The 27,225-nt window shown below is 39.0% G+C and overlaps 1 protein-coding gene across 3 annotated transcripts in view; it reads left to right on the top strand.

The window, feature by feature from the left end:
• The window catches only part of SUSD1 (sushi domain containing 1), a 376,643-nt gene that overhangs the window by 125,077 nt on the left and 224,341 nt on the right, over positions 1-27,225 (top strand). For all 3 annotated transcript variants that reach the window (XM_007498165.3, XM_007498164.3, XM_016423857.2), the window contains 2 exons: positions 14,585-14,764; positions 24,572-24,669. In XM_007498165.3, the coding sequence (XP_007498227.2) occupies positions 14,585-14,764; positions 24,572-24,669 (278 nt within the window). The remainder of the gene's footprint in view (positions 1-14,584; positions 14,765-24,571; positions 24,670-27,225) is intronic.

Raw genomic sequence — 27,225 nt, 5'->3', positions numbered from 1 at the left:
CATAATGTGGAGAACAATTATATATATCCCCCATATATAAAACAAATATATATATATCCCCCCATAACAGAAGAACTATGATGGCAATTCAGGATCAGATCATTGACAGCAGGAATATTAGTAATTTTAGCCTTACAGAGCCTAAGCATTAATCAAAGGGGATTATGGGAGAAAATAATAGAACCCATATAGTATATAACTACATGTTGCACAAATTTATCACCTACCAAATACCTAGCAAGCTGTGTTCTGGTGGCTAAAATAATTAGAAATTTATATTTTTAATAAACTAATACTTGACCAATAAAACCCTCAAAATACTCTTGAGAATTCAACAACTTAGAGCTGTAGTATTATCACTGATGGATCTGCAGCACAGTATCACTCAGGCATGATAATGGCCCATTAACATTGAAGAACAATGTTTTTAAAAATACATATGGACTTATGAAATACTGCTAATGTCTAAACTTCTTGGAATGGAAAATTTCAAAATATGGAGCCTTAGCAGGAGAAATCAAATCCAAGTGGGAACAGTACAAGGTACACATCATCCCCAACATCCTATCTGCTACAGGAGTTGTTCAAAAGATGCTTTCAACTGAGGCTACAAAAGACAAATTTAGCTAGATTAGATTCCCACTACTTTGATTCAAGTGAAAAAAGAGAGGTTTTTCTCATCTACCAGGGCAACATAACACAGAACATTAATATAAAAGAATAATAGATTCCCTATCTCAGGGAAGGTTTCTATCAGAACCCATTTGAAAAAAGATGAGATTGTGATCATTGTCAATATTAGTAACTACTGGGGCATGTAGATAGTGGAGCAAATAGAGCACCAGGCTTGGAGTCAGGAAGATTCATCTTCATAAGTTCAAATCTGGTCTTGAACACTTACTAGTTGTGTGACCCTGACCAAGTCATATAACCCCATCTGACTCAGTTTCTTCATCTGTAAAATGAGCTGGAGAAGGAAATGGTAAGCCACTCCAATAGATTTGCCAAGAAAAATCAATTGGGGTCACAAAGAGTTGGATGTGACTGAACAATAACAACAAAAAATAACTACAGCTCATATAGAAGATCTGATGTATCATTTAGTGTAGTCTCCTCCCTTATAGATGAGGAAGCTGGTGTTCAGAAAGTCAAAGAGACTTGTCTGAGGTCACATAGTAGTGGAAAGGCAGGGTAGCGATTAGAACCCAAGTCTCCTGAGTCTTAACCTCATGACACTCATAGGAATCAAACAAAGAATATTCATTAAGTACCAGTGTTACCTTCAGCATTAAGCTAGTGACTGTAGGGATTGCAGAAGACATAGAGGACATAGAAAGTTTAGGATTTAAATAGAGAAATAAGGACATCCCAGAGGTATTATAGTACTGATTTGTATGATTTAAGCTCTAGATTCATTAAGAATTTGGAATAGCTTATTATAAAGGAAAATAGTCCCAAGAGCTTATATAGAAATAATTTCACTTGATTTGTGATTTTATTAATTTGTCTAATTTCTCCAAAGATGCAGACCCATCTGTATTCTCTCATCCTGGAAAATTCATGTACGTCTTTCTGCGAACCCTTTGAAGGGGATCCATCCAATATTTTAGGAGCCTCCCTCAAATTCTCTTGTCATTGCATGAACTCCACTTGCTACACGACCTGCCCACCTTCTTCTCCAGTTCCATATTTCTGTGATAACAGTTTTTATGCCACTTCTTTTGCTCAGTTCTTTATTGTTCAGGTGTTACAGTCTACTCAAGCCTACACTGTACTTCCTGCCTCTCAATTGCTAGAGGATAATAGGTCCAATCAGATGGTATGAAGCCATATATTTAAAGAGAACTGGTTTTTCTTTGACTTTTGTTTTATTTTGAATTTCCAGATTTGCTTTGCTCTCCTTCCAGAGCTACTTGGCTTGTTTATATCTGTTCAGGACTTGGTGGTGTGGTTTTTGCATGTGCTATTTATAAGGCAGAATGTCTAAATTTGTGTGTATATACATATATGTGAATATACATAGATATGGCATATTTCCATATATAATCAATATGTTGCAAATGTTGTCAATATATTATCAATTATACACACAAAGGAAATGGAAATTGAAGGCTAGCCACCAAATGGGAAGTGGCTGAAAAAGTTATGGCAAAAAATTGTGATGGAATATTACTGTGCTGTAGGAAATTATGAGCAGATTAATTTAAAAAAATATAGACTTACATAAATTTATGAAAAATGAATTATGAAAAGTAGAACCAAGAGAACATTATATATAGCCACAGAATTAATGTTTGAAGAATAACTGGTGAATATCTATATCCAGAGAAAGAACTGATGAATAGAAACATGATAGGGATAGAGTTTACATATACATATGTATTTTTTATGAACTGATGCCTTCTCTAGTGTGGGGATTAGAGGGAGGGAGATACCTGGCAATTTTAATGTAACTAACAGCAAATAAAATTTAAAAATTATACACAAACACTGATACATATACTATTTACTTGTTTAGTTTTATCAAAAGCTGAAGGTCTTGCCTGTCAGCCAGGACTTGTCAGTCACATGATACTTTTATTTCATTTGGTAGTTTCATTCATTCTTTATTCAGTCAAAGAACCAGCATAGTATAGTGGGGGACCTTGAAGCTAGGACCCGAGTTCACAATCCTGACTCTTTGTGATCCTATGTAAGCCATTTAACCACTAGACAATTCTTTAAAACTCTAACTCTGGCAAAGAAGTGGAGATGGAAGGGATGTCCATCAATTGGGGAATGGCTGGGAAAATTGTGGTACATGTTGGTGATGGAATATTACTGTGTTGTAAGAAACAATGAATAGGTTAACTTAAAAAACTTGGAAAGATCTACATAAAAATGAGTGGAATCAAGAGAATACTATCTACAGCTACAGAATTAATATTTGAAGAATGGCTTGTAATTGTCTAACTCCTGAGAATGAACTGAAAAATAGAAACTTGGAAGACACAACCTCTATATACATATCTTTTTGTGGGGTGATATTTTCACTGGTGTTGTAGGGGAAGGAGGGGCTGAGACACCTGGGAATAAATTCTATTAAATAAATAATTTTCAAAAAAAAAAAAAGGCTAACTTGGAGAGAAGCTGGCTACCTTCATTAGTAGTGAGGCTATTTTCACCTGGGAGCTCTCTGTACTAATGAAATAATGGGTCCAATATCTATCCTCTCCATTCATTGAAAGACTGTTATTAAGGCTAGAATGGTAAGTACAAATCCCATCTTCTATAAAAAGCCATTTTAGATCCTCTGGCATGCTTAGCCATCCCTCTCTTGATCATTTCCTAATTTATCCTGTAAAAATCTTATTTGTACATAGCTGTTTGCAAATTTTCTCCCTCATTAGACTGTGAACTCCTTGGGAGCAAGATCTGTTTTCAAAATGTCTTTATTCCCAGTACTTAGCATCATACCTGGAATTGGCTGCTGTTCATTCAGTTGTATCTGACTTTATATATGGATTTATTGGCAAACCTACTGGAGTGGTTTGCCATTTCCTTCTCCAGTGTGTCCTCTTTTTACAGAGGAGCAATTGCGGCAAATAGGAGTTAAGTGACTTGCCAAGGGCAGATAGCTACTAAGTGTCTAAGGCTGAATTTGAACTCAGATCTTCCTGACTCCACGCCTGGTGCTCTATCCACTGTAGCACCTAGCTGCCCCTGCCTGGAAAAGAGTAGATACTTTAAAAACATTTATTGACTGACCGAGAAAGCATTCTGGTAGGTACTGAAGGAGATAAATAAAATATACAGAGCAGCATTTCTGTTCTCAAGGGGTTGACTACCTAGGAGAGAGGGAAAAGATAAACACATAAAAATGGAATCCATATGAAAATAAGAAAGCTTGCATTAGAGAAATGAAAAATGCTGTGAAATCCTGTGAATGCAGATCACTTCTGGCTGGGGGGGAAATTCAGGAAGGTTCAGGGAGAAAGCAGCATTAGAGAGGGGCCTCAGTGATGGGAAGGATGCCAGCAGGCACCAGAAAGAAGAGGGCATTCCAGGCATGAAGAACATTACGGAGAAAGACGCGAGGGTTGGAAAGGATGGAAAAGGATGGAATATATTTGTAGGGTGACAAAGAAACCCCATTAACATCTATTATGTGAGTGGTGTGGTTTGTGATAAGACTGGAAAGACTGGTTATCCAGGGCATAAAAGCCAAGATCAAGAGCCCAGACTTCAGCGATTTTCAAAATTGTCATTTTGGTGTTTGTTTTCAAAAATATTTTGCAGCTTATTCTTATAGCACAGTGACATTTCCATTATCAATCTGTATTTTAGGAGTAATTGATTAATCAATCTGAATAAAGAATGGATGGATGCACATGCAGATGGCATCGGGCTACATAGTAAATGACTGGTAATTCTTGCCTTGCAGACCAGCCTCAATGACAAGGCATAATCTTAGCCATATTTTGGTGTCTATTGGTCTAATCCAGAGGTCTCGAGGTGGGCAATCTCTGATAATGTTTCACGGGTTGTCACAATCTTCTTCTATCTATCATTAACCAAATTCCTGTTATTTACTATTGATTAATCAATATTTTAATAATAAATATTGTAGTTGGCAAAGATAAAGACTAGCATTTGCAATTTAGTGTGAGCTAAGAATGCATTGTATGTTAGGGTCTTTACGTTGAGAAGATGTTTACACAAAAATAGCTTAGACAGCTAATAAAAATTCTGAGCTAGATTCATAATTAGTTGATTATATTCATGTTACAGTCTGAACTTCTGGGCTTTGACTCTTTAAAATATAATTAAGCAGGCTTTCTGCATTTACTAAATGTGATAAGGAGGAGTACAGAATGACAACTGGCATTTCTTCTTTTGGTAATGGTTTAATACTTCACTGAATTGGTGTGTTTTTAAAAAATAACAATAGTAACTAGCATGTACACAGCTCTTTAAAATGATGTTATCTGATCTGATCTTTGTAACAAAGGTAACTGCTATTATTAACCCCATTTTACAGATGAGGAAATTGTGACTGAAAGAGGTTAAATGATTAGGTCATACTGCTAACAAATGTCCAAGATCCAGCCTCAGACATTTCCTAGTTCTGTGACCTCTGATTGTCTGACAGTAGGATCCACTGGAGAAGGAAATGGCAAACCATTCCAATATCCTTGCCAAGGAAACCCCATAGATAGCCATGGTCCGTGGGATCCCAAAGAGTAGGACCCAGCTGATCATCAACAACAAGACTTCAAGGCCAGTGCTCTCGCCACTGTTCCACCTAGCTGCCAAGTGACAGTCTAGTTTCATTAGAAGTCAAATATATGCTCTATCTTTTGGTTGAACAATCTGGAGGATGGTAAACATGTTGTTTTTGGTTCACATGCAAAAATCACAGAATTTGATTGGCTTTCTGGCATAACCCAAACCCTCCAAATGATACTCCTGACAAATACAAAGCAAGTGAATAGAAATATTTGGAGAGAGAAGTGGTGACACTGGCTGGGGAATAATTACTGCACTATGAAGAGCCACCTATGGTAGAACCAAAGTATAAAGAATTTCCAAATTTAATCTCAAGCTTTTGGAAGGCTGTAGAATTGTCACAGGGTCTGGGCCCTGACAGTTTTGAGAGACTTCACCTATATTAGGAGGTTTGTTTTTCATTTTGGGTTAGCTTCCAATTTGGGGAGCCTTAAAAGAGTGGGATAAAGAGGTTGATAGAGCATTAGTTGGGAGCTTTTTAATGGATATCAACTCTATAGGATTTTTTTGAAAGTAGTTTGGAATTCTCTAGACCCACTTTTAATTGTCCCTAGAACTATCTCAGTGATGCTCAAATTTCTAGGGTCAGTCCATCTGGATCTCTTTGGGGTTGGAAGATGTTTTCCTGGATCTTCTAGTTTAAACCAGCCATGCTGAGTAATTCTTGCTAAAGGCTATTTACAACTTTTGTCTTTTTTGGCATATATGGAATATTGGTTGGACAGTCAGAGATACCTGATACATGGAGCTTGCTCCTGCCTTGATACTAAATGCTCACAGCCTAATGGTTTATTTATTTCACTGTTGGCTGCTTTTCCTCATTTCTATATTTATAGAATCAGGGAAAATGATACATTTCCAATTAATAAATATTAACTAAATATATCTTACTACTGTTGGGATACAGTAGACGTGTTTGACTGGAGTGGGATAGACAGAGTTCAGAAACATGGGAAGCAGTAGGAAATAGGGCGGGAAAGATGAGTTGAAGTTAGAATACATATGCAGGGTCTTGAATTTCAAATTAAACAAGAAGTAAGGAAATACTAAATGTTTTGCACTTCATCGTGGCATATTCAAAACAGTGTCTTAGTGAACAGGGAACTAACAAGGACATTTGGAGTCAAAAGTCCTAGGTTCAAATCCCACCTCAGTAATTTAATGATTGTGTATACTTGGGCAAGGCAATTTCTCTAGGTCTCAGTTTCCTCAGCTATAAAAGGAGAGGGATTATATTAGAGGACCTTTGAGGACCTCTAAAGCTATGGTTCCATAATCTAGCAATAGTTTAAAAGGTAGACAAGAAGGGGAAGAGGAGGAAAAGAGATATCATTGGTGATTGAATCCTGAATTTGATATTGACAGTACAAATAGAAATTAGGGGAAAGGAGGATAATAAACATTTTTAGAGTACCTACTATTTTTAGAGTACCTGACAGGGACTATGCCAAAGACTTCTTTTTCAAGGACTTTAAAAAATTATTTTATAAATATTAGTTCACCTGATCCTCCTCAGAGGCAGTTCTAAATACTCTAAATTGCTACTAATTAGAGAAATGCAAATGAAAACAACTCTGAGGTACCACCTCACACCTATAAGACAGGCTAAAATTACAGAAAAAGAAAGTGATAAATATTGGAGGGAATGTGGCAATATTGGGCCACTAATGCAATTTTGATGGAGTTGTGAACTGATCCAACCTTCCTAGGGGGCAATCTGGAACTATGCCCAAAGGGCTCTAAAAATATAAATACCCTTTTGTCCAGTAATACCACTACTAAACCTTTATCTCAAAAATATTTTTTAAAAAAAGGAAAAAGGACATTTTTGTACAAAAAGTATTTATGTTATCTCTTTTTGTGCTGGCAAAGAATTGGAAATTGAGGGCAGTATATGATGGTAATGGAATACTATTTCCTTATAAGCAATGATAAGTGGGAGGATTTCAGAAAAACCTGGGGAGACTTACATGAATTACATGTAGAGTCAGGTAGGCAGAACCAGGAGAACATTGTACATACTAAGAGCAATATCATACTATGATTAACTGTGAAAGACAGCTATTCTAGGCAATACAATGATTCAAGACAATTCTGAAGGAATTATGCCAAAGAATGCTATCCACTTCCAGAGAAAGAACTGATGGAGTTGGAAATGCAGACTGAAGCCTACTATTTATCATTTTATTGTATTTGTGTATGTTTTTATTTTGGGGTTTTGGTTTTATATGAGTATTCTCTCACAATTTGACCAATATGGAAATATACTTTGCATGATCATATGTTTATAACCAAGATCAAATTGCTTCCTATCTCAGGGAGGAGAGAGGGAATGGAAGGAGAGAAACAATTTGGATCTTGTAATTTAGGGAAATGTGTGTTAAAATTTATTACGTGAAATTGGTAAAATAAAATGTTTTAAATGAAAAAAAAAGTTAAGTGATTTGCTCAGGGTTACACAGCTAAGAAGTTTTTGAGAACAGATGTGTACCTAAGTCTTTCTATTTCCAGGTTCAGTGCTCTATCCACCACATTACCAGTTGCTTCAAATAAAGCATTTTTGCCAATGATATTCTGAAGGAACCATCAAATAGGATTGAGTGGGGAGAAGGGAAAAGAAAAAGTCTAATTGATTTCTAGGTTTCAGTTTTTTAGAAATAGGAGAATCGTTGTACCATTATCAGAAATAGGGAGACTGTCTTTTTTTGTTGTTGTTGCTGTAAGGACTGTCTCATTAGGAAGGAAAGATGGGGAAGAGACATTGAGTAATGTAGGTGATGTAAATTTTATTGAAAAAAAATGCTGTTAGTGCCTTCCCTTTGAGAACTCCTTTATCTATTCTTTATATTTCATGCATATATATAGTTATTTAAGAAGCAGCTAGGTGGCTCAGTGGAGAGAGCCCTGGACCTGGAGTCAGGAAAACAGAATTCAAAGCTGGTCTCAGACTCTTACTAGCTACGTGGACCCAGGCAAGTCATTTCATCTCCATTGGCCGTAGTCCACTGGAAAAAGAAATGGCAAATCACTTCAGTCCCTTTGCCTAGAAAACCCAGTGGACACTATTGGTATGCTATGGTCCATGGGGTCATGAGAAGTCGGACATGAATGAATGAATGAACAACAATATATAGTTATTTATATGTTGTTTTCCCCATTAGAATGTGAACTCCTTGATGACAGGGGCAATGTTTTTGCTTTTATTTGTGCCTCTTGCACAGCGCCCAGAATATAATGAGATCTTGCCTATTGACAGAAATACAAAGGTTTCAAGCAGGAACCAATTTTTTGGAAAGCAAGGAGGAAGAAGAGACCAAATTCAATTTTTGCTCTTATTCAGTTGTTTTCAGTCATGTCCAACTCTTTATGATCTCATCTGGGATTTTTCTGGTTAAGATACTGAAGTGGTTCACCATAGCCTTCTCCAGATCATTTGACAGGTGAGGATACTGAAGCAAATAGTGTTAAATGACTTACCCAGGGTCATACAACTAGTCTGACCCCAGATTTGAACTCAGAAAGACTAGTCTTTCGGACTCCATGCCTAGCACTCTCCCTACTGTGCCATCTATCTGTATCTGAATATCTATAGTACCTATTCTTTGGTAGTTCTGATTTGTGTGGCTCTGAACAAGTTATGTAACCTCTCAGGATTATAGTTAACTCCCTAAATCTATAAATTGCAAAGAAGGTGTTTGCAATGAAGAAGAAGTTCTTCATTGAGAAGGTGCTTATACCCATAAAATTATAGGTTCAGTCTCTTTCTTAAAAAAGCACTCCTATAAAACCAGTTACTGGAATGGTTGGACTATGGGGGAGTTCAGTAAATAATTAAAAAAATAAAATTAAAAACAATTTTTGCTTCACGAATCCAGTCAATAGGAATTGTCCTTATAATAGAACTGGGGAGTTTCAACCAACTTCCTAGTAGATAATGGAGAAAGTTAGAAAATTATACATGTATCATATTACAATAGATATTATTATCTTGAATCCTGTAAATGAAGCATATTTTCCCCACTGACCTTCAGTACAGTTTTCAAAATGTATATCAAATGAAAAAACCTTGGTCCCAATAAAAAAGTTTCTTGTTCTCAAATTATCTTCAACATTCCCAGAGAAGCAACTTTCTGTCTCTTATGAGAAATCTTGCAGCTTATGAGACCTTGGGAAAACACTACCTCTATGCAGAAAGAGTGGGAATAATGTAACCATTAAATTTATTGATAGCTTTTGCATTTACATCACCTTAATTTCTAGTTATATTCCTCCCTTTTCCCTTCCCAGAAAACCATCCCTTGTAACAAAGAATTTAAAAAAGAGATAAAAGGAGTTTGGCAAAACTATCCAACTTATCAGCTGTGTCCGATAGCATATACAAAGAAGGGAGGAAGGTACATTTTTTTCTTTCTTCCTCAGGGCCAAGCTTGATCATCATAGTTACACATTCTTCAATTTCATTTTGTTGTTTTTGTTTTTTTCTCCATTAAATCCTTGTTGTCATTGTATGTGTTATTTTCCTTGGCTCTGTTGATTCTAATTCTGCTTTGATTTAGATTATAGTAGTTTTCCCTCTACTTCTTTCTTTTCTTCGTCATAATTCCTTATGGCACAGTAATACTCCATTTCATTTACAGACGCTTTGTTTAACCATTCTCCAAACAATGAGCATCATCCACATTTCCAGTTCCTTGTCACTACAAAAAGTGCCACCATAAATATTTTGGTGCCTATGGGCTCTTTCTTTCTTTGATCTTTTTGAACTCCTCCTGTATTTGGTAGATTATGGGATCTCTGAGCCATGTTAGCTACTTTCTTAGCATCATTCCAAAATCTATTTCAAAACTGCCAATTCACAGCTCTACCAATTACCAGCGTCATAGTGGGCCTGCCTTTTGACAGTGGCATAACCATCCTAGCATATGATGCCATGCAGGGAGATAGATGTCCAGGTTTTATTTGTAAAATGGACAAGTGGTGGCTCTACCTCACCAGTGTACAACAGCTAGATTCATGAAAAGTTACTTATGGCTGAATTTTTATGAAATGACTAATATTTTCCCTTTTATTTCATTATAAAATACTGTGGATATTTTCATCATAATTTCCAATTGATTTTCTTTTTCAAATTTTAATTTAAAAAAAGCATCCTTCCCTATGTATCTATCCCTTCCAATGGAAAAAAAAAGAAAGAAAAGAAAAACATCAAATTCTAGTTGATTTTTAATGTGAATGAAACTAAATATTTGCTTCAGTTGCTCTGGTTCCTCTTTGTGTAGAAATCACTGATTAAAAAGACATGCACACATTTGCATACTCAGTGTGCATTGAGCACTAGACTGGGAATCGGGAGACTTGGGTTCTTATCCTGGCTCTGCCACTGTTTTTTTTTTTAACTTTGCAAGTTATTTTGCTTCAAGGCTTATGCCTTTCTCTTTACAAAGAGATTGTACTAAATGATTTCTAAGGGCCCTTCTCCATCCTTAATTGCATCAGAAAAAAAATATTTAAAACAACTCAGAGGCAATTTTTTTTCATTGTTAGTGATGTTGCTCAGTTGTTTTTGAATCATGTCTGACTTTTTATGCCCCAATTTGAGATTTTTCTTAGCAAAGAGGGTTTGCCTTTTCATTCTCTAGTTCATTTACAGATGAAGAAACTGAGGCAAACAGGGTTAAGTGACTTTGCCCAGCATCACATAGTTAGTAAATGTCTGAGGCCAGATTTGAACTCATGAAGATAAAGCTTTATGACTCAAGGACTGACACACAATCCACCGTGCCAGCTAGTTGCCTGTCTCATTGCTTGCAATTTCTCTCTGCTGTTTTGTAAATTTGGATTTCCGTTGTTTTCTTTAAAAGCAAGATATTAAATTTTTATTTGCACAGAACAACTGGAACCTGTTCTCATAAATATCTAACATGTATGTTTGATAGAATTTGTTTTGTTCCTTTCATTTGGATACTGCGGTTATTAAATTTGAGTTTCTTCTATAGTAACTTCCAGTAGGTATGGCGTCCTAGGAAAGGCTCAGGTGTCTTCCACTACCAAATGAGGGGATTGGTGTGGATGACCCCAAAGGCTTCTTCCAGCCCTGACAGGTTGTAGGGCCTTGGACGTTGTCAACAGGCTTGGGTTCCATGCCTGCATTTCTGTATCCTCTCCCAGGTGACCTTATGTGAATCACTGAACATCCCTGATCCACAGCTTCCTTCCATGCAAAATGGTGATAATGGTTGTTTCCTATCCCAGAGAGTTCCTTTTAAATTTAGAGAAGACAACAGAAATTCTTTGTTTCATTCCCCAGACTTTATATGTGAGCAAAGGAAAGCCAAGAGAGGTCTTTGCTTTAGGTTGCGTCTATACAAGGGTATGCTGATAAACATTTAACAATCAGCACATATATATATATATATATATATATACACAGTATATAATCTATTTATACATATACATACATATGAATATATGGTACTTTTAAGTTTAATTGTATTATTAACATTTCCCCTCATTTTCTCAAGCCTACACAGTCAACAAAACAATGGATCAAGCCATGATCTGTAATATTTGTTGATTTCCAAGGTGAGAATTTTCATACTGGAAATGTAATTTTCTATCTCAAGAGCCAATCTGAAGGGGCATGTAGGTAGCCCAGTAGATAGAGAGCCAGGCCTGAAGTTGGAAGGTCCTGGGTTCAAATCTGGCCACAGATACTTCCTAACTGTATGACCCTGGGCAAGTCACTTAATCCTCAATGCCTAGACTTTTCTGTTCTTTTGCCTTAGAACAGATAATTAATACTGATTCTAAGATAGAAGGTAATGGTTGTTTAAAAAAAAAAGGTGAGCAAAGGTCCACAACATTCTTAGCATTTGCAATAAATAGAACAAATGAATGAAAAAGAATTTATTAAACATTCGCTGTGCACTAAATGCTAGTAATACAAAAAGAAAAGTGTGAGATAAGCTTTTCTCTCAAGAAGCTCTATTTTGGGAAGATAACATTATACAGGACATCTAGGTGGTGCAGTAGATAGAATACTGAGCCTGGAGTCAGGAAGACCTGGGTTCAAATGTAACCTCAGACTCTTTCTAATTTTGTGACCCTGGGCAAGTTGATTAACCTCTGTTTGCCTCAGTTTCCTCCTTTGTAAAATGAAGAGATTGCCCTAGATGACCTCTATACTCTCTGTGGGTCTTAGATCTTGAGGAAAATTAATGTATTGGTAGTTTTTCTCTATGAAACCTTACAAAAACCTTCAGTTTTAAAGGTCAGCTGGCTTCCAAACTAAAGTCATTTATTCCTAGATTTCAAGACATATGAATAGACTGGATCCTTTTGTCTTTTGTTAAAGGCAGGGTAAAGACCCTTTCATTATTTATCTGTAAACAAGAACTAAATATAGCATCTAGTTTTGGGGTAACCAAGTCACTTGTGACAAGGGAAATCTTGTGCTGGTAGCTTCCTTGTAAGGACAAAGACCTGCCTCCCTTGTGATGAAGTAATGAAGGTGGATTGAGGTCTCTAAGACTACCTTTTTTGAAATATCCATCAATGGGAACTATCAGGGAAAGTCCTAAGGTTGAGCTGTCAGAGAGGACAAAAGAGGTAAGACTCCTCCTTTTTTGTGCAAGGAGGCTGGAAAAATGGGTCCATTCTTTGTTTTATTTATTTTTAAATTAATTAAATAAAAAAAATACCCCTATCTTCTGTCTTAGAATCAATGTTATGTGTTGGTTCCAACCAGAAGAATGGTAAAGGCTAGGCAATGAGGATTAAGTGACTTGCCCACAGTCACACAGCTGGGAAGTGTCCAAGTTCTGATTCGTGTCCAAGACCTCCTGTTTCTGGGCCTGTGTATGTGCATGTATGCACATTAAATAAAACCACATATATATATTCTTATATGCATATACACATGTATTGTACATATATACACAAACCATTCACATATAAACATATACACATGCACATGTCTGGGCATGTGCCCAAACCCTATTTTATATATATATGTACATGTTTATAAGTGTATATCTATGCACATCTATAGCTTTCTATTCATATAGATAGACAGATAGATTAGATAGATGGATGATTAGATAGATAGGTAGATAGACATACATACATACAGACAGATAGATAGATAAATGGATGGATGGATGGATGGATAGATATAGAGAGATGGATAGATAGATAGATAGATAGATAGATAGATAGATAGATAGACAGACAGGCAGGCAGGCAGACAGGTAAATAGATGGATGGATGTATAGAGAGATAGGTAGATAGGTAGATAGACATACAGATATATAGATAGACAGACAGACAGACAGACAGATAGATAGATAGATAGATGAATGGATAGACCAACAGACAGATAGAAAGATAAATAGATGATAGATAAGATAGACAGATAGAAGTATGGATGAATAGACAGACAGATAGAATGTGTATGAAACAGGAGTCTCTGGGCATGTGCTGAAATCCTTCCATATATGCATATGTAGGTAACACAGATCTACATTTGCCAACCTCCTGTTATATACACACAAGTGTGTGTGCACACACATATATGTACACACATGTATATACCTACATATGTACATCATTTCTTATATATGTGTTTTAATACACATATATTCAGGGTTTTTTAATAGTCAAGGCAAGAAATGATGAGGCTATATAGGTTGGTTGTGGGAGTAGAGAGAAGGAGAAGTATAGTAGAATGCTTTGAAAATAGATATGACAAAATTTGGCGATGGATAGGTTATGTTGGTTAGTGAGATTGAGGAGATAATGATGACACTGAAGTTGAAATCAAGATGGCAGGAGTTTGATAATGTCCTCAAATGTATTATAGAAAGAAGATTTTAGGGGGGAAAAGAATGAGGGCCTTACTCTCTTTTCCTTCTGTATTCTTTCTCTTCTCTTTGTCTTTCTGTGCCCCCCTCCCCGTCTCTCTGTCTCTCTGTCTCTGTTTCTCTCTCTGTCTCTCCCTGTCTGTCTCTCTGTTTCTCTTTCTCTTTCTGTCTCTCTCCCTCTCTCTGTCTCTCTCTGTCTCTGTCTTTGTCTCTGTCTCTGTCTCTCTGTGTCTCTCTGTCTCTGTCTCTGTCTGTCTGTCTGTCTCTCTGTCTGTCTCTCTGTCTGTCTCTCTTTCTGTCTCTGTCTCTGTCTCCGTCTCTCTCTGTCTCTGTCTCTCTGTCTGTCTCTGTCTCTCTCTGTCACTCTCTCCCCCACTCTCTCTCTCCACACAAACTCACGCGCACACACACACAGAGTCAATATCTATTTTTGTGTATATTATTTTCTATTGCAGAGATAGAGTGTGGCAGCCCGCCAGTGATCCAGCATGCCATCCTCGTGGGGAACTACAGTTCTGCTGTGGGAAGTCTGATCTACTATACCTGTGTAGATGGCTTTGAAAGCACTGGAGGCCACCTCAGCTCACTTTGCACAGCAGAAGGTACCTGGACGAAAACTGCCTTCCATTGCACAGGTGTGTTACAGCCTGGACTTGTGTCACTCAGAAACAAGATAGAGCCTTTGTATGTGGAAATAGAAGGGCTCCAACATTAGAGCTCTTTGAAAAGGCAGGGGTCTTTCGTCTCCCCTCACCTCCCCAAGGATCTATAGATGATAGCTAGGTGGCACAGGGCATACACACATACACAAACATACACACATATGTGTGTATACATAGTGTGGATTATATGTAATATGTATATAGCTGTTATAATGTCTATTGTGTATATTATGTATGCAGGAGACTTTTTAATAGGCCAGGTAAGAGGGAATGAGACTGTCCAAGGATGGCTGCAGGAGTAGGAAGAAGGGATATATAGGAGAAGGCTATGAAGATAGATAAGCACACATACACACACACACACACACACACACACACATACATCTACTTAACTAGGTGGAACAGTGAATGAGGTACTAGACTTGGAATCAAGAAGACCTGAGTTCATATCCTGCTTCTAACACTTATAAGCTGGGCCACCTTAGGCAAATTACTTAATTTGTTTTACTCTAGGTTTCATCTATAAAATGAGTATAATAAAAGAACTTGCCTCATAATATTGTGATGAGAATGCATGAGCTAGCTTATGCAAAACACTTAAAAATTATAAAAGTGCTATATAAATATTTACTATTGTTATTCATACATTTCTTAGTGTATTAAGTTTACTGTGGTCATCAATTTGATGAGAAGGTAACATGACACAGTGGGAAGGGGTCCTGGATTTGATAAACAAGAACCTCAGTTTGAGTCTCATCTCTGACACTTATTAACAGTGACCTCAGTTAGGTCGCTTAAATCCCTTTGGGTCTCAATTTCCTCATCTGTTATATGAGGGGGTTGGACTAGAGGAGCTCTATGTCTCAATTGGATGTTGCCTCAGTGCCTCAAACTCAGTCTCAAAACAGAACTTATTCTTTTATCCCGAAAGCCTTCTTTCCCTAATATGATAGAGGATACCATCTTGATGCCTTCTACTTGTTATTTCCTATTTTTGGGATATTCTCCCTCCTCACTTCCACCTCTTGCTTTCCTGAGCTTCCTTGAAGTCCCAACCCAAATCCCACCTTCTATAGAAAGTTTTTCCCCAGCCCCCTACTATGAGTGCCTTCTTTCCCCTTCCCCTTCCATTACTTCTTTCCCCTTCCCCTTCCATATTACTCTGAATAAATCTTGTGGATATACAATAGTGTCTTCCCTAGGAGAATGTAAGCTCTTTGAGGGCAGAGGAACATGTTTCTCTCTTTCTTTGACTTAACCAGTGCTTAGCACAATACCTGGTACATAGTAAGCCCTTGAAATGCTTTTTGATTAATTGATTCATTTTGCTAATTATTATTAGATTCATTGATCAGCTTTCTATAGGAATTCGTATTTGGAGCCACTCAAATTTCTATACCTTTGCCACAGGCATGGACCACATGGTGGTCCAAAGCTGGTGAGTTTGTCTGAAACTGATGGTCAGGACCATTGAAGAAGGATGCTTTCATGAAATATGTTGGTTCTTCCTGAGTTGTTCCAGAGAGAAGTAATGAAAATCCCATGTTTGGTCATGCTTATAACAGACTAATGAAGGATATGGGATGGGAAGAGAGAGGACCCATATTTACAGTTGGAGAGATTATGAAAAGGAACTCACAGAAGGATATATAGCCACATAGGACCAGACCAGTCCTTCTGGCCCACACCTCTGTGACTGCTGTACCAAAGGCTAGTTTGTGAGGGAGTGTGGTAGCCACCTTCTAGGACATTGACCTCAAAAGGTTAGGAATGTAGTTGAAACCTCTCCCATTTTTTTGAGATGAGAATCATTTAATAAATCAAGGCCAGAGGTAGAAGGAGTCTCCCGACTCCCACCTCAGAGCTTGAGTTCCTCAAAGTGCTCTGAGAAATGACCAGGAATCAGGCATTAGTCATGTTTTATATGAAATGAGGGGATCCACATGGGAGATAGGAGCATATTAATTAGTTGGTGCTTATAATGCACTTTGAAGAACAAACATGTTATATAACTGCTAATTATAATTATCCTCACCAGCCTGGCTGGTGAACAGAATTCATGTCTGCAACAATTTCCATGGATTAGTGAAAGACTTTTCATGGAAAGGAAGAGGAAACGGCTCCTGGTTCTTGACAAGAGCCTTGAGGAGACAGACAGAACTCATAGTTAAATTGAAAGTCAGCCAAGTCCTTTGATGAGAATAATGAGAAAAGCTACACTTTATATTTATAATTTATAGTGTTTCCCTCACAATAATCCCAGTGAAGTTCTTAGTGTAAGTAAACTCTTGTACATATTTATAAATCACACAATAAACTAATTCCTACTACAAATATGATTATACTATGACTAGATCATATAACAATCTGTTTTACAAAGGGGGAGACCAGGACTTGGAGAATTTAATTGACTGGCTAGAAGTTACATAGTCTATACATATTAGAATTGTGACTCAAAAAACTTTGGGATTGTTATTGTCAAGTTAAATGCTATTTCCACTATTTCATTGCTATGATACGAATTATTATTCTTTCTCTACTCTTGGTGGGTACTGTAGTTTTCCTCTGGATGTGGGTCAGATTAATTCTCTAGATTTTTGCTTTGAGCTCATCCTCTTCTCTTCTCTCCCTCCCTCTTTTCTGTTTCCTCCCTTTATTCCAAGTTCTCTCTCTAAATTTCATTTTTTAAAAGCCTTCCCATGTTCTTCACATGTGGGCCATTATTATTTGGTTTTTCCTTCTTTCCCTTCCTCTTATTTTTTAATTCCTCCTCCCTTTATTCCCCTCCTTCTACTTGTTACCCTTTCCTTGACCCTTGTTCCACTCAGTTCTCTCTTACTCTTTACATTTTAATTTTCAGTGCCAAACTAGGTTGAATTATTTATCTCTGATGACCCTGGGTTGTATCTAGTTACTTAGTGGATGTCATTCAGACCTTCCTCCATTGATTCAGTAATGAAGATCCCTGCCTTGTCTGGGGCTCAGCCTCCAGGCAAGATCTAACATGTCAGTGGTTTTTTGTTTTTTTTTGGTGGGGGGGGTTGGAAGTCAGGGGAATGGTGATGGTGGTTTAAAGACCAGTTTGAACTGGAAACTCCAGACACCTGGAAATTGGGTAACAGCATCAGTTGTCTGGGAAAACCCAGGTGGAGGCTTCGTGCTTGGTGAGCCAGTGTACAGTACCTCCAGATCAAAGAGGCTCGATTCTCTTTTGATAAGACTGTGCCTGGCTTTTATTCAATTGGACTAATTTGGTTCTTGATGTTTATGACCTGAGTTAATAATTATAAGATGGATGATTACCTCCCTCTAGCTACTTCAGGGTGACATCTTTGCTGGAACAGGGATCATTTAACCATAAAGTCTCCCCCCTACACCCCTATAAGCAGTCATGTGTGTCCAGAGCCCGATTATAGATGCCTTTCTGCAGAGAGAGACAGAGAGAGTGAAAGAGAGACAGACAGAGACAGAGAGAGAGACAAAGAGACAGAGACAGAGAGATACAGAGAAACAGAGAGAAGAGAAAGAAAAAAGAAAAGAAAAATGCTTCTAGGATCTTTATTATGCTTCCTCCTCCCCTCCTATATATATGGATACAGTTACATAAATAAATATGCATGTGTTTCCATACGTCTGATAAGTTTGCATAGTCTGTCATATGATGTTGGACTGTAAAACAATAAGACTAACAAAAATTATTAATTTTGTAGCAAACATACTAGACTGTTTCTATCTAGCTGAACATTATCCATCCAAATAGTCACCTTGGAATGCTATACTTATATTCCAATAAGGCTGATACTGCTCAGAACTTTTTTTTTGGACAGAGCCTTTTTAGAATTCAGCATTTAAGTGGTGAAGCAGATAGAGTCCTGGGTCTCGAATCAGAAAGACTCCTCTTCCTGAGTTCAAATCCAGCCTAAGATACTTACTGACTGTATGACCCTGAGCAAGTTACTTAACTCTCTTGGCCTCAATTCCCTCAGCTGTAAAATGAACTAGAGAAGGAGATAGCAAATGGCTCTAGTATTTTTGCCAAGAAAACCCCCAAAAGTGGTCAGAAAGAGTCAAACACGACTGAAAAACTACTAACGTCAAAAATATCTTTTAGAATTGGCTTACCTAGATAATGAACCAAACAAGAAAATTAGCTGTGTTACTTCGTAATCAGCCCTGTTTCTTAAAATAACTTTTTACTGATGTCATTTTTAAAAGTCATTGCAATTTCCCAGTGTATCATTACCTCCTACTTCTCAGGCTGCCATCCCATATGACAAATATTATTTTTAAAGATAAAAAATTAGCATGACTGTTAAATGCATCAAAAAGTCTAAAAATGTGGGCAATGTAACTCACATATTCATGGACTATTCCTCTCTGCAAAGGGGTGGAGTGGGAGCGACTTCTTATATCTGTTCTTTTGCACTATATTTGTTCTTTGCAATTTTGCAACATTCACTTTTTGTGCTTTCCCCCCACTTACATTATCAATTGGGTACATTATTTTCTTAGCTCTACTTATTTCAGCCCGTATAGATCTTTCTGTTTCTCTGTATTCATCATATTCATAATTTCTTACAGTACAATGATATTCCATTCCATTCATGAATCACATTTCTTTTAGCTATTGACAGTAGATGGGCATTGATTTTATTTCCAGTTCTTTCCTCAGGCTTTGTTTTTGCCCCCAAATCAAGAAGGTGCTGGAACTAGCCCAAACTAGCTCGTAATCGCTGATTATTAAATTTTCAGTGTGAGCATTTATATCTACAAAATGAGCAAGTGTTATAAATTATGGCTTGATTTATTTTTTTGTTGATTGTCCAGACTTAAGAAAGTAATGGAAAAATGTTAACAATGCAGATTAAACTTAAAAGTGTGTCATGTGTACTTTTTTTTTTCTTGGCAAGCTGGGTGTTAAATATTTAACAGCACACACCACTGCTGAAGATAGTATTCCTTAGTTTGAGCATCTTGGTGACCTGCTGCAAGATGATCTTAAATGATTTCCAAAAATTATGTCTATCCTAAAAAAGATGGAGATTTTCTCACTCCTGAAATTAAGTAAAAGTATGGGCCTCTGCAGATAAATCTAAAGAAGAATTAGCTAATAGATTTTATATTAGTGTCTACTATGCATCAGGCCATGTGCTAAGTGCTTCACAAATGCTATCTTATTTGAACCTTCCAATAACCCTGAGGGGTAAGGGCTAGTGTTATCCCCATTTTTGATAGTAACTAACATTTATGTAGTGGTTACTTTATACCAGGTATTGTGCTAAGTGCTTTACAAATATTGGCTCATTTGATCACCACAATAAATCTTGGAGGTTGGTGCTGTTATTCCCATCTTACAGATGGAAAGGGAGGCAAACAGGTTAAGTGACTACAAGTTAAGACCACATAGGTAGGAAGCGTCGGAGGCTGGATTTAAACTCAGGAAGATGAGTCTTCCTGATTCCAGTCCTCGTGTTCTATTCAGTTGCCACCTAGAAGACTTCACCCCTGGAATAAATGTGGTTTCATCACAGAGGCTCTTTTTAAAGGAAGCCTTTTATTTAGACATATAAAGTCTGCTATACTTGTTTAGGGCAGCTAGATGGCACAAGGGATAGAGCACCAGGCCTGGCTGTCAGGAAGACTCCTCTTCCTGAGTTCAAATCTGATCTTAGACACTTATTAACTATGTGACTCTGGGCAAGTCACTTAACCCTGATTGCCTTGGTTTCCTTATTTGTCAAATGAGTTGGAGAAGAAAATGACAAATCACTCCAGCGTTTTTGTCAAGAAATTCTCAAATAAGAATAAGAAATTCCCCAATGATTCTTTGGCAAAAAAATTGAACGTGATTGAATGATAAAAACGATTGTTCCAAAAAATCAGTTCTTTTGTTCTTTATTTAGCCACACGTAAAACCTGCCAGATTCTGATGTTTAAGGGGAGTGACTACCAAATTCCTCTGAGATTAGTGCTTGGGGGTGGGGGTCCTGGGCAAAGAGAGACCTCATTTGTCACACAAGATACAAACAGGAGAGGCTGAGAATAAACAGCAGTCAATAGGAAGGTATCAGAAAAAAAAAAAGCAGGTCATTCTAGGACCCTTAGCGACGAGCTTGAAGCGGGTATACAGACCACAGGCCAGCAAACAAGCACAAAGTCTTCACGGGGGAAGGGTGTCTTTTAGTCAGATTAGGCACAGAACAATGCCTGGCTAAGCCAACAGGATTTTCTGCTCAATGGGGTCTCGCCTCACCTGAGCACCTTTTCAGATTACGGCTACCCTTGGAAGGCACAGAGAGGCAAGTGTGCTTCAGGTGGCACTAAGAGGCCTAAGAAAACAACTCTGGCTTTCCCCGTGAGACTGAGAGTAAGCCAGAAGAGTCTTTGACATGCTCAGTGCTAACCTTTCCGAGCATTCTGGTTCATCTTCCACAGAGCTTGCAGCGCAAGCTGGGAGCAGGTGGTATTTGTACATCTGCAGCTGTCATTAGTGGAAAAGTAAGGGGTGGAGGATGGGGGAGGGATGGATGGGGAGAGGGGTGGGCGGGAAGAGGGGGAGAGATAGAGGGGGAGGGAGAGGGAGGGAGAGATGGAGACAGGGAGATAGAGGGGGTGAGTGGGGGATAGGGTAGTAGCAGGTAGAGAGAGAAGGAGAGGGAGAGAGAGAGAGGGAGAGGGGAAGAGGGAGAGGCAAGGAGGGGGAGATATAGAAGGGGAGAGAGAGGGAGAGATGGAGATAATGAGATAGAGAGAGGGGATGAGTGGGGGATAGAGTAGTAGGAGGGAGAGAGAGAAGAAGAGGGAGAGAGAGACAGAGAGAGAGAGGGAGAGGGAGAGACAGACAGAGAGAAAGAGGAAGAGGAAGAGGGAAAGAGGGAAGAGGGAGAGAGGGAGGGAGAGATGGAGACAGGGAGATAGAAAGAGGGGGTAAGTAGGGGATAGAGTAGTAGGAGGGAAAGAGAAACAGAGAGAGAGGGAGAGGGAAAGAGGGAGAGGGAGAGAGGTGGAGAGATAGAGGGGGAGAGAGGAGAGTGAGAGACAGAGACAGAGAGAGAGAGAGGGAGAGGGAAAGAGGGAGAGCAAGAGAGAGGGGGGAGAGAGAGATAGAGAGGGGGAAGAGGGAAGAAGGAGAGGGAGGGAGAGATGGAGACAGGGAGATAGAGAGAGGGGGTGAGTGGGGGATAGAGTAGTAGGAGGGGGAGAGAGGAGAGGGAGAGACAGAGACAGAAAGGGAGAAACAGAGTGAGGGAGAATGAGAGAGAACATCTTTTATATTTGTTTTTCTTCTTTCTTTGGCTTCTTTACTTAAGAGAGGAGGGGCCTCCTAGCAAAGGATTCTTGTCCTCCTTGTGTAAATCAACATGCTGGGGGCCTTTCTTTTCAATGGTTCATCAAAAGGGAAGTGGTTTAGGTTGGAATGTTTTTGTTCTCTGGAATGGTCAGTGAGGCAACAGAGTCATGTGTGAATGATCAGAGGCCCCCAGAGCCCCAGAGACATAAACTGCTACTTCTGGACACCTGTTATACATTCATCAGATGTCAGAATTTGAAAGGGACCTTAGAGGTAATTGAGCAGGCAATTCAATAAATATTTATAAGAATAATAGCTAACATGTATATATCATCTGATATATACATGCTTATCAGTTATCTCCTTTGATCCTTCCAACAATAAATGCTGTTATTATAGAATATTAATTTTACAGATGAGGAAAACAGAAACAAAGAAGTTTGGTACCCAGAGTCCCAGGATAACTAGGTATCTAAGACAGCATTTGAACTCAGGCCTTCCTGACTTCATTTAGAGTGAGCTGTCCCCTGAGCCACCTCTCTGCCTCCTTTAATTAAGGCCCCTGATCCACAAGGGATTGTGTGGGGTGCTAGGGGTACAAAGGTAAAAATGCCAGAGTGCACGCTGTCAGGGAGGGAGTTTATATATTCTCCAGGGGAACACAGGGTGGAAAAATAAGTGGAAATTGGCAAATATAATACAGTGTGCAGTTTGGGGGAGCAAAGAGATGTAGACTAAGTCTCACTGGGGAATGGAGAAGCCAGCCTCAGAGGCGATGTGTGTCTTAGAGAAATAGTAAGTGCTATGCTCAGTTCAGTTCACTGGCTCTCTGGACACAGGACTCAAAGTGGCCCTTGCTTAGTGGCCTCTCAGCTCTGAGATGGATGAATGGATTTAAGATTAAATGGCTGTGTGGTACTGAGCCACAAGATACCTGAGGTTTCCACAAGGGCACCGGGGGTGTCTCAGAGTAGGTCCCTTGGGAACAAGTCTTGAAAAGGGGTTTGCCTGAAGTAATAATAAGGGACCAAGAGAATGCAGATATTTATTTTCAACCTTATCTTAGGAGTTACCAACCTTTTTGGGTGTCATGTGGACCCTTTACCCAATCTGGCAAAGCCTATTCTGAAAAACACATTTTTCAATGCATAAACTAAAATGATAGGACTACAAAAGAAACCAATTATATTGGAATGCAGTCATCAAAAAATTTTTCAGAAGTTCACATACTCCAGATGAAGAGCCTTAATGCTTGCTTCAGCAGTACATGCACTAAAATTGGAATGGTACTGAGAAGGCTCCTGTGCAAGGATGGCATGCAAATTCCTTCTTTGAAAAGAAAAGAAAAGAATCTCTGGCTTAGAGATTAGTTTCTTCTTCATCATTTTAGTCATGTCCAGTTCTTTCTTTAATACTCCGTTTGGGGTTTTCTTGGCAAAGATATTAGTGTGGTTCGTGATTTCCTTCTCAAGATCATTTTACAGTTGAGGAAACTGAGGCAAACAGGGTCACACAGCTAGTGGCTGGATTTGAACTCCGGAAGAATGTCTTCTTGACTTCAAGCCTGGCACTCTATCCATGGCAAGCGTTCTCTTCCTTCACAATGGAGAAAATCATGCTACTCCCCCCCCCCCCCAGGAATATTGTTCTTTGACAGAATGAGGACTTCTTCCAGGATGACAAACTGCATTTTTCACTTCTTTTTAAAGAAATGATGAGTCACCTCTTTTAACTAGCCAATGTCTTATCGATACCACTTTAGTCAAGCCATCCGGAGCCCAGAGTAGTTTTCAGAGAGGCCTGGGTGCAGACCCAGGGGGCGGTTTTGGAAGCGGTATACTGTTGTTGGTCACGGGCTTTATTGAAAACAAACAAGAAAATCCGGAGAAACCAGCGAGCTGGAATAAACCCCTCAAGCCTGTCCAACCAGCAGGGTGGAGGAATATGGTACAAAGTTTGGCATTTGTTCCTAGGCTCTGCTTTTCTAACCTGGGGCAGCTGGATCTCTGGGGAGAGCAGTGGTGGAGGCTCCATCTGTCTGTCTTTGCCTTTTCTGAGTCCCCCCCCCCCCGTACCCCGCCAGGAATTCACCTCAAAACCATGGTGCTCCTTCACGGGATTAGTGAGAGTCCAGAAAAAGAGGGGACACTCCACAGGATTGCTGATTCATTGTGGGACCCGACCTAAGGGTAATTGGAACGACAGTGGCCCCCAGTGGGTGCCCGATTAATCACAGGCTGGAATTCCTCCATTCCTTTCCATCTTAGCCCATATTTAGGCTGCCCACCCAACTTTCATGGATTATAGATGAGCATTCGAGGGATTGTTAGGCTAATCTGGAGTTGATAGATAGCAAATCATTGACAATAAACATTAGTGACTTTGTTGATGCAACTTCTAGGTCATTCTTTCATGGCTCTCTATTAGGTTTTTTCCCCGAGGCCACACGGATGATTGTTGTATATTATTTAATATTTTTTTAAATCCAGAAACAAAGCCATCGATTTCCAATGTGTCTGTGTTTAATGATACCTGTTTGAAGTGGAGAACAAGCCCAGGAAGGGTGGCCTCGAAGATGGTCTATCTGGTAAGGAAAACAATCCATTTTTCTTCCTTGTAGAAAAGAGGGCACATTGGAACCAGAATTTAATTACAGGCTTAATTAAGTGTAACAATGATTAGGAGCGTATTTATTAAGACCCTGTTCCTTTGGGAGCATCCTAATCCACTTGCTGTCCAGTCCCAGTGCCATTTCTATGCATTTTAGTCTAATCATTGAGGCAGGGTGTCAGGTCATGTTAATCCTTCTGTGTTCTGGGCAACTCTCTGAGGCTCCAAGTGGCAGAGAAGTCGCTGATGAAATCATAGCTCTTGACTATCTTTCTATTAATTGAATAAGGATTCATTCAATGGCCGCTGTAGCTTAGGCCCTGCTGATGCAAAACCAAAGCGATGCATCCCCTCCTTGGGCATCTGTCCTACTGAAGAGGAATGACATGCACACAGAAAAGTAGCACACAATAAAAAGGAACGGGCAGGGCTTTCAAGGTTACCTGCTCTGGTCATGGGCTTTTCCCACATTTAGTCTAAAGTCAATGAGCTCTTGATCCACTAGAGAGGTGTACTCACCCAGCTCAGCGGCTTGTCAGTTACTTTAGTGGGGTGGAGGCCATTGGGATGATCTCCTCAAATGAACCCCCCTTTTCTGCCGCCCCCCATGTTGTCATTTGGGTATGCCAGTTATGTTCGACTCTTCATGACTCCTGGTTTTCTTGGCAAAGATACTGGAGGGGTTTGCTATTTTTTTTCTCCAGCTCATTTTACAGATGAGGAAACTGAGGCATCCATGGTTAAGTTGATTTGCCCAGGAGGCTGGTTTTGAACTGAGAAAGAAGAATTTTCCCAACCCCACACCCAGTACTGGACTACTTAACTGCCCACCTCTACATAGACCTTGATGTCTTTGATGGTGATTACAGCTCCAACTCTATGAACCTATGATATAGAGAATAGAAAGATGAAGGAAGAGAAGGAAGGGTCCATTGAAGACTATAGATGAAGAACTAAATCCCACTGGAGATTTGGTCTTTATAGAATTCAATTCTAATAATTGAGGGATTCAGGAAAGGACTCCCATTAAAAGTGAATCATGTAGACATTTCCTAGCAAGTCACTTAACCCCCATTGCCTAGCCCTTGTTAGTCTTCTGCCTTAGAATCAATAGACATTATTGATTCTTAGACAGAAGGTAAGGTTTTTTTTTTTTTTAAGTGAATCATGGGGCAGCTTGGTGGCTCAGTCGGTAGAGAGCCAGGCTTGCAGATGGATGGTCCTAGGTTCAAATTTGATCTCAGACACTTCCTAGCTATGTATCCCAGGGCAAGTCACTTAATGCCTATTACCTTGTCCTTACTAGTCTTCTGCTTTGGAACCAATACACAGTATTTCTAAGATTGAAGGTGAGGGTTTACAAAATTAAAAAGTGAATTATCAAAATAGGGAATTCATGGGCTAGTTTGCATTCCAAATATTAATTTATTTCAACATGATTAAAGTTAAATATTAAATGTACCACTGTTAATATTATTAAAATATTGAAAATATTTATTTGTGTACTTAGCTAGTGTTTCATTTATTTATGGCTGGGTCCCCCTATCTTGGCTGGGCTGGAAATAAAGCAGTCTCTCATGGCCTATGAATCAGTCCAGAAGCTCAATTTCCAAAATCCTGCTGTCATCCCCCCTCCTTTGGCAGTTTGGTGGCTCCGTGCTCCCAGGGCGCTCACCCTATCTGTGCTGGACGTCTTGCAGGCATTTGGTTGGCCTTAGGCCCATTGAAGCTCGAGTGATGAAAGAGCCTTAGTCTTCTCCAGCTGCAGAGATGATAGGCCTGGGTAACCTGCCATGACTGTATAGCAAACTTGAAAGAATGAGCAGCAGCGAAAATGCAATCAGTATCCTATTTGTTCTCCATCTTTGCTTCAAGCACATACTCAGTCTGAAGAAGAGATTTATTTACTTGCATTTTGGTGTTGTCATTAATAATTACTCCCGAGATCAAATGCTCCATCATCCAAATGAGAGCTGGAAGGGAGAACAGCCTGCTTTTTACTTGCTGGTGATGGGTTGCAGAATAATAGCAAAGGTCTTTTGCTAGGAATCATCTTTTGTTGAAAGAGAGTTAGCTACACAGAAATGGCCTTATTAATTAGCCTTATAATAATGGGTGATTTGTCATTAATATCAAGTTAATGGGGGACAGCTGGGTGGCTCAGTGGATGGAGAGCCAAGCCCAGAGATAGGAGGTTTTGGGTTCAAATTTAGCCTCAGACACTTCCCAGCTGTGTGATTGTGGGTGAATCACTTAACCCCCGTTGCCTCACAGTCTTGACTCTAAGCCAGAAAGGAAGGGTTTAAAAAAAAAAGCAAATGAATGGAAATGGAGTATTTTACCAGTCATGGTATGGGATCTTATTTTCAGCTGGTGACTAATTCATTCATGACGTATTTTCTTGAGCTCAGGAGTTAGGTGTCAAATGCAGTTTGGGGGGTGGTGGAGCAAATGGGAGTCAGAGTTCAGAAAACAGCGAGAGTCAGAGGAAGAGGACTGCCGAGGTCGTCTTCCATTCAACTCTCCACCTGCT

This window comes from Monodelphis domestica, chromosome 7, assembly GCF_027887165.1.
Source record: "Monodelphis domestica isolate mMonDom1 chromosome 7, mMonDom1.pri, whole genome shotgun sequence".
In the NCBI taxonomy this organism is placed as follows: domain Eukaryota; kingdom Metazoa; phylum Chordata; class Mammalia; order Didelphimorphia; family Didelphidae; genus Monodelphis; species Monodelphis domestica.
The sequence above is the reverse complement of the archived record's forward strand: the minus strand, read 5'-3'. Positions and strand labels throughout refer to the sequence as shown.